Source organism: Coregonus lavaretus (assembly GCF_964263955.1).
Source record: "Coregonus lavaretus genome assembly, chromosome: 24".
Taxonomy (NCBI): Eukaryota; Metazoa; Chordata; class Actinopteri; order Salmoniformes; family Salmonidae; genus Coregonus; species Coregonus lavaretus.
In genome coordinates, this window is record NC_140011.1 from 31,040,006 (window position 1) to 31,048,807 (window position 8,802).

The following is an 8,802-nucleotide window of genomic DNA, read 5'->3' on the forward strand; positions in this document are numbered from 1 at the left end:
GGTAACTGACTAAATGAAGGAAAAGCTTGCGTAAATTAGGGATACAAAGTACAGTACGAGTCAAAGGTTTGGACACACCTACTCATTCCATGGTTTTTCTTTATTTTTACTATTTTCTACATTGTAGAATAATAGTGAAGACATCAAAACTATGAAGTAACACATAAGGAATCATGTAGTAACCAAAAAAGTGTTAAACAAATAAAAATATATTTTAGATTTTAAATTCTTCAAAGTAGCCACCCTTTGCCTTGATGACAGCTTTGCACACTCTTGGCATTCTCTCAACCAGCTTCATGAAGTAGTCACCTGGAATGCATTTCAATTAACAGGTGTGCCTTGTTAAAAGTTCATTTGTGGAATTTCTTTCCTTCTTAATACATTTGAGCCAATCAGTTGTGTTGTGACAAGGTAGGGGTGGTATAAAGAAGATAGCCCTATTTGGTAAAATACCAAGTCCATATTAAGGCAAGAACAGCTCAAACAAGTAAAGAGAAACGACAGTCCATCATTACTTTAAGACATGAAGGTCGGTCAATCCTGAACATTTCAAGAACTTTTAAAGTTTCTTCAAGTGCAGTCGCAAAAATCATCAAGTGCTACGATGAAACTGGCTCTCATGAGGACCACCACAGGAAAGGAAGACCCAGAGTTACCTCTGCTGCAGAGGATAAGTTCATTAGAGTTAACAGCCTCAGAAAATGCAGCCCAAATAAATGCTTCACAGAGTTCAAGTCACAGACACATCTCAACAGCAACTGTTCAGCGGAGACAGCGTGAATCAGGCCTTCATGGTCAAATTGCTGCAAAGAAACCACTACTAAAGGACACCAATAAAAAGAGACTTGCTTGAGCCAAGAAACACGAGCAATGGACATTAGACCGGTGGAAATCTGTCCTTTGGTCTGATGAGTCCAAATTTGAGATTTTTGGTTCCAACCGCCGTGTCTTTGTGAGAGGCAGAGTAGGTGAACGGATGATCTCTGCATGTGTAGTTCCCACCGTGAAGCATGGAGGAGGAGGTGTGATGGTGCTTTGCTGGTGAGACTGTCTGTGATTTATTTAGAATTCAAGGCACACTTAACAAGCATGGCTACCACAGCATTCTGCAGCGATACGCCATCCCATCTGGTTTGGGCTTAGTGGGACTGTTACGAACCCCGTGGCTTTAAAAGTCTAGGGTGGATGGAAAAGAGACCCGTAACATAACTCATGCAAATTAGAATATTGACAAAGACCACTGAGAACAAAATACGTCGACAACCAAATGCTACCGTCAAACACTAAATGTTTATTATAAACACACGGTAAACGGTTTGGGGAAAAGGGGCTGAGCTGGACCCAAGGAATGAAACAATAAAGTAAAACCCCTAAACTGATCTTGCCTGCCTCAAGAACTGCTAAGCTTACTGCTAACCGTACAAAAATACAGTGGGTGGTCCGCTCAGGTCTAACTAGTGTGTTTAGACAAAGTTTTCCTATGGGTAGTGTATGCCCAAGGGCGACTTGCTAAATCCCCCATTTCCCAGGCACAAACAAACAACATAGGTACCATGTGGACTAAACAGCAAACGTGTGAGTACACAAAAACAAGACACCACAGTATACATACTCACAAAGAAAAAACTAGTCTCTGGTCAGAAAACACAACTGACTGGCTTTTTATAGCCAGGGGATGTGTGATGTCATATGGTAATGAATAACCAGAAACAGGTGGTGCAATACGGAGGAGTGTCCACTGATTGGTCCACCTCAGCAATCAGCAGACGAACGGATGTCGGACAGGTGGGACACACCAACGACCACCAATCAGGAAAACAAGGGACACCTGTGATTAGGGCAGAAGGAGAGGAAAAACAAATACATATACAGGATACCTGTATCCGTAAGAGGGACTATCATTCGTTTTTCAACAGGACAATGAAATCACTTCCAGGCTGTGTAAGGGCTATTTGACCAAGAAGGAGAGTGATGGAGTACTGCATCAGATGACCTGGCCTCCACAATACCCCGACCTCAACCCAGTTTGGGGTGAGTTGGACGGCAGAGTGAAGGAAAAGCAGCCAACAAGTGCTCAGCATATGAGAGAACTCCTTCAAGACTGCTGGAAAAGCATTCCAGGTGAAACTGGTTTAGAGAATGCCAAGATTGTGAAAGCTGTGATCATGGCAAAGGGTGGCTACTTTGAAGAATCTCAAATTTAAAATATATTTTGATTTGTTTAACACTTTACTGGTTACTACATGATTCCATATGTGTTATTTCATAGTTTTTATGTCTTCACTGTTATTCTACAATGTAGAAAATAGTAAAAATAAAGAAAAACCCTGGAATGAGTAGGTGTGTCCAAACCTTTGACTGATACTGTATATATTTTTTATTTGATTTTTTTGCCTGTTTTGCGTGTTATTTTGGCCTTAATACGTGTCACATATCAGTTTGCAAACAATGTAAAAAAAAAAATCATTGAGTTAATACATTTATTTTGCTTTCTGGAGTAAGGCAGCTCCAAAATACAGGTGTTTCAGCCTAGCTCAGTGCTTTCTGTGGTGGTGGGGCAGCCAGTGGACAATACGGAGCGTAGGGGTTCAAGCCCCTTGGGTATAGCCACAGAGTTACATTAGAAGTGCCCATCCAAGAAGGCTCAAGGTCATTGGCCACAGATAAAATTACGTCAAATCACGTTATATCTACCGTATCTTTGATTGGACTGATCATGTCAACATCATACTTAAAATCTTAGCTAGCAAGCTAGACAAGCAGTCATCATCATGAATCACGCAGACAGTCTACTAGCAAATCCTTGTCATATGAAGAGAAATTATAGATAAAACGTATCGGTGCTCATCGACAATTGGACATAAACATTACACAACGAGTTGTAAATGGCAAATTCAACAATGAGTGGTTTGGAAGGAATCAGTGGCTAACTGCAAGTGTTGCAAAGCAATCACTAGCCTGCTATTCAGTTGAGTGGGTGTGTGGTCCAAGTCTGGGTTTAAGGGTCTATTTTCCAAGCTTAAAAGGATAAAAATTCAACACCATGGGCATTGGCCATGCTGTCAATCCAGCATGATTTCTGCCGCGTTATGTCGGCCCTAACAGTTTGTGGGCACTGTTTGTCAACGTTATAGTGAAATTAATGTATTGTTTAGTGTTTTGTTGTGTAGTGGCTTTGCAGGCATGCATCTCAAAAAATGTCAGCCCTTATCTTCAGACTATGGTAAATTCCTGATCTTGTGAGCACAGTCCCTGATGTTTGCCCTGTGCTGGGCTGGCTGGCTTCCTGCTGTGGACTTTGTCTGTTCCTGCCTCGTGCTTCTCTGTAATCTGATTGGAGCTCTGACAGCACAGTGTAATCACATCAACTGCCAGCTCGCAGTCAGTCACCCCTATGCCATTGTCATCCATCCTTAATGAGTGTATTGGATCAACCAGCACTGTGCAAGCCAGGTTTCGTCTGTCTGTAATGGGAACACTAGCTACATTACCTGGTTTTGGGAGGTGCAGAGGGAGGTCAGATAGTGGGAACAACAGAACTCACTGTCACTGGTTGTGAAACAAGAGACTGTCTCCATTTAGCCAATTAGATAATAATCCCATAAGAACATGGACATTTTCAGCAGTCTGGACATTTTCAGTACCTTGGTCAAGTCCAAGCTAATGTTAGAGCCCAAATGTGATGTTGAGGAGATGTTTCAAATATGAAGTGGCCTCCAAAGACGTAGCATTTTAATGTTGAATTATTTTCAAATGCACATTTTGAGCAAATTCTCAAAAGGCCTGCAGATAGACTTCAGCTAAGCTTCAAGCTAATGTTTACTTAAGGAATGTTCTGGTTACCTTCCAGAATAAACAACACCACAATGTGCCAGTAGCATGCACATTCATTAACATTTCTCCTTCACATGATGTGCAATGGTGTTACTATCATGAAATAAAACAAATATGAATTAAAGTGGACAACCTTTGATGATATTTCAACCATATGAGACACCAAAGGGCCATTGTTTTTTTTTTTCTAGTCTAAGAGATACACTACATGACCAAAAGTATGTGGACACCTGCTCGTCGAACATCTCATTCCAAAATCATGGGCATTAGTATGGAGTTGGGCCCCCCTTTGCTGCTATAACAGCCTCCACTCTTCTGGGAAGACTTTCCACTAGATGTTGGAATATTGCTGCGGGGACTTGCTTCCATTCAGTCACAAGAGCATTAGTGAGGTTGGGCACTGGCTTGCAGTCGGCGTTTCAATTCATCCCAAAGGTGTTTGATAGGGTTGAGCTCAGGGCTCTGGTGCAGGCCAGTCAAGTTCTTCCACACTGATCTTGACAAACCATTTCTGTATGGACCTCGCTTTGTGCACGGGGGCATTGTTATGCTGAAACAGGAAAGGGCCTTCCCCAAACTGTTGCCACAAAGTTGGAAGCACAGAATCATCTAGAATGTAATTGTATGCTGTAGCGTTAAGATTTCCCTTCACTGGAACTAAGGGCATAGCCCTAACCATGAAAAACAGCCCCAGACCATTATTCCTCCTCCACCAAACTTTACAGTTGGCACTATGCATTCGGGCAGGTAGCATTCTCCTGCCATCCGCCAAACCCAGATTTGTACGTCGGCCTGCCAGATGGTAAAGCGTGATTCATCACTCCAGAGAACACGTTTCCACTGCTCCAGAGTCTAATGGCGGCGAGCTTTACACCTCTCCAGCCGATGCTTGGCATTGCGCATGGTGATCTTAGGCTTGTGTGCGGCTGCTCGGGCATGGAAACCCATTTCATGAAGCTCCCGACTAACAGTTATTGTGCTGACATTGCTTCCAGAGGCAGTTTGGAACTTGGTAGTGAGTGTTGCAACCGAGGAAATATGATTTTTACGGGCTACGCGCTTCAGCACTCGGCGGTGACGTTCTGTGAGCTTGTGTGGCCTACCACTTCGCGGCTGAGCCGTTGTTGTGCCTAGACATTTCCACTTCACAATAACAGCACTTACAGTTGACCAGGGCAGCTCTAGCAGGGCAGATATGTGAAGAACTGACTTGTTGGAAAGGTGGAATCCTATGACGGTGCCACGTTGTTTTCATATTTTGTGCTTTTGGTCTCTTTGATATTATTGCGTAATGAGATCATTTTCTTATGGGTCAATACAAAAGCCTGCTTTTTCATCCAACACAGCCTCTACCTCATACTACTTAACATCAGCATACTAATGCACTATTGATTTGTGTTGAAATATCATCTCCACAGAGCCCATTATAGCATAGTCTAATGGCCATTGTTTTGTTTTTTTGTTCACCAGGGGAGCATCACAGAGGACATCTTCTGCGGAACAGTGAAAACAGAGATGGCTAAAAAACATCTTCCACTCCATCGGCAATACAGCCCTCGTGCTGACCATCGGCGGGAACGTGCTGGTGTGTTTGGCCATGGGGCTCAGCCGCCGCCTGCGCCGCATTTCTAACTGCTTTTTTGTGTCGCTAGCCATGACGAATCTGTTACTGGGTCTTCTGGTGCTGCCCCTCTCTGCCACCCTGGAGTTGCAGAGTGGACACTGGCCCCTTAGGGGCACCCTGTATAACATCTACATCTTTCTGGATGTGATGCTCTGTACAGCCTCCATCCTGACCCTGCTGGCCATCAGTGTGGACCGTTACCTGGCCACCTCAGACCCGCTCTGCTACCCCTGCAGGGTCACGCCTCCCCGGGTAGGCCTGGCCATCACTACTATCTGGGTCACTTCCCTGGCCGTGTCCTTCCTCCCCATCCACCTGGGCTGGAACAAGGCTGACTTCAGGGTGCAGAACCTGGACTGGGGAATTTGGGACGAGGTAGAGGGACGCACCTACCGCATTGAGTGGCACAACAACTACGTGCTCCTAGATGCCTTTGATACCTTCTACCTCCCACTACTGGTCATGTGCGAGATGTACCACTGAATCTTTCGGATAGCATGTGAACAGGTTAGTGTTTTATTTATTATCTTTATTTGTTGTGCAGTAGTACCATTACCAGTGGTAGAAGTGATAATAGTAATTATGGCCGGAGCATCAATAGTAGTACTGGAAGAATTAGTAGTAGCTATTACAGTTACATCCATTTATTAATGTAATCCGCTCAGTCGTCCATCTGCTGACCTGATTCTCTAACCTGTTGTTGTGGAAATTCTTACACAGGGACACTCGAAGTCTATCTTAAATTAATCATAGTTTATTTGTCAGCGTGCCGGAGAGGCGTTCGGATTGGTCTGCCATATAGCACGCTTCTGTGTATTTGAGCTGGTCAGTATGTGTAGGTAATCCTGTCTAACACGGCTTTAAAAAAATTTTTATTGTGTAGTGGAGCTGCATAAGTGTTGCTCTTCACTTTCTGGAGGATCGAGTTTTGAAATCAGTGGAATTAGAGTATGATAGCTAAAGAGATGGAGAAAACACCTGTCCCCGGACTACATCTTCGAACTAAAGGCAACCATGGCATCCGTGACAGGGAGACGTGTCTATCATGCATGATGTATACGGGTAAGATAGTCTAGCTAGCTACATTTTCAGATAATACACATTTCTAATTTTGATAGAAAGTGGTTTCATTTCAAGATAAAGTGTACTGTTAGCTAGCTAGCTAACGTTAGCTGGCTGGCTCGCTAGCTAACATTACATGTATGATCTTATTATTCGTATCTTAGAGCCATTTGCTTGCTAACATTGAATCTGGTTGGTTAGCTACCTGCAGATTCATGCAGGGTAGTAACGTCATGAGTTGGGATTATGGTTCATTGTTTACCTAGCTAGCTACATGTCTTAACAAAAGACTCCACTATGCAAGTAACCATTTCGGGTGCGTTCGTAAATTGCTTGGATCAACCCTACTCATCTGCCAGAGCATCAAGTGTGCGCTCTGAACGCTCCGAGAGCGAAATGAGATGGGTCGGGCTAAAGTTTAAGAGGGTGTGAACGATGCTGAATGGGTGTAGACAAAGAAGAGCTCTACAGTAGGTACCAAAACATTCAAAGGCCATTTTCTCAAAGTATAATTACTTTACCATTGTTCCCTTAAATGCAGTGTATGATATACCATTTTGTAGCTCTGTGTCTCTGCTTTTATCCAATGTAAAAAACACAATTTCAGATTTTGCTACATAAGACCGAATCAAGGCGGTCGGTCACATATAGAAACATCTCCACTGGATGAAAGTGAAGGAGAGACAGTGCAGTTGTGCAATAGCTAGTACAGTATGTTTGACTGCTATAACATGTCTGATACGTTATCTATTACCTGCTTATAAAGCAAAGAAAGGTAAAGGGAACAAACTAAAACCAAGAAGATAAGGAGATCATAACTTGAGTCAAGTGTTTCTTTAACCGTCTGAATAGCTCAGTGTCCAGGCTGATCATTTCCCCAGCTAACTGATAGAGATGTACAGTAGGCAGTTAAAGGTTTCTAGAGGGTGATGCTATTCTCTCTGCTGCAAACTCACTGGTGGTGAATCAGTGACTGCCCTGGCTGAATTTACTTGAATGTGTGTGTGTTCATCCCTAATAGGTGCACCATGTCCAGTCAGAGCTATGTTGGATGGATTCCAGGAGGATGGCGGAGGGGAAAGGACATCTGGAAGGGTCATCTAGGGATCCTATAAATAATGTACCCCTGTGTCAACAGCCAGGCTAGAGAGTTCCACTGGGCATAGGTTCCCTCACATCAGTGGTTCCCAAACCCTTTCGTGTCGTGACATATTCCTGTCACAGCCGACAGCTCTATCTGAGACCCGGTAGAAATAACTGACCTACTATTTGACAAGTACTGGCTCACATTAACCCAACCACCCCCACATTCACGTGTTGATGAGATACACTCACCCGTGCTGCGATAATGTAACATGTGACATTCGCACCATGACACTTTATGGTTGGCTGTTTATTAGAATGTGGAGTCATTTCCTGATGGCTTTTGTCCACTGGATTTGTAGACTGCTTTGTTTCTGTCATGTGACCTCATTGTACATCAAATAGTGAATAATATAAATGAAAATGTTTACTCTCTTTTACACAGATACTTGCACACCGTACTTTACAAGGACTTATGTAAAGTCCCTGCCCTCTAGTGACCAAATGTATCATCACACTCACCCACACAAGGACAGAGGTGACACAAAACTAATGGTATGAATTTGTGCATATTAATGTTGATGTCATCATATGTATCTACTATACATGTACATAATACAAAGCAATAAATACAATGTTAGGCCTACTGCTGCTAGGTAGCTCTCTCTCTGCTCTCCCCCTCCCCTCTGTCTGTCCTTGATTGCAGGAGTGAAGTCTGGTGTGCGGGAGTCAGGGTTCCAGCTGCAGCTCATTCACCATAATCACCTCAGCCTTTAAGACCCGGTCAAACTTGCCACTCATCGTCAGATCATAGTCAAGACGACCATGTTAGTTTCGCTGTTGACTCAACCTGCTTGTTTTCGACCCTTTGTGTTTTTGGCCTGTTCTAGTTACTTTTCTCCTGTGCCACAGATTATTGGAACCTGACTCCTGCCTCCGCTTCACTCCTGCCACCACCATCCTGCTTTCCACTACCGGACCTCCCTTTTGGACTCACCACGGACACTAGGACATTACGGTACCACACCTGCTCTGAACCTGGATCTGTTACCCTCCCTGTAAACCTGGACTTGCTCTTCCCCTATTATTGGAAACCTGGACAAATTGAACTTTGTAAATAAACCTGTTAAACCTTCTCTGGCTCAGTGTAGTTGTCTGCATTTGGGTTCAAATCCAGTTAAATCATGACATACAATTGA

The 8,802-nt window shown here is 43.6% G+C and overlaps 1 protein-coding gene across 5 annotated transcripts; it reads left to right on the forward strand.

Annotated features, from left to right (window-relative positions):
• The first annotated feature begins 1,177 nt into the window (after nucleotides 1-1,177).
• LOC311100040 (histamine H2 receptor-like) lies at nucleotides 1,178-8,738 on the forward strand. Of its 5 annotated transcripts, none has more exons than XM_084140781.1 (3): nucleotides 1,178-2,121; nucleotides 5,305-5,965; nucleotides 6,342-8,738. In XM_084140781.1, exon 2 carries the CDS (start codon nucleotides 5,432-5,434, stop codon nucleotides 5,939-5,941), a length of 510 nt encoding a protein of 169 aa, XP_083996907.1. In that variant the 5' UTR covers nucleotides 1,178-2,121; nucleotides 5,305-5,431; the 3' UTR covers nucleotides 5,942-5,965; nucleotides 6,342-8,738. The 5 variants fall into 5 exon arrangements, 3 of the variants coding, with proteins under 3 accessions (XP_083996907.1, XP_083996908.1, XP_083996906.1); XM_084140782.1 differs by having other exon boundaries at nucleotides 7,542-8,738; XR_014609782.1 differs by having other exon boundaries at nucleotides 1,179-2,121; nucleotides 5,305-6,520; nucleotides 7,542-8,738.
• Nucleotides 8,739-8,802: the final 64 nt, after the last annotated feature.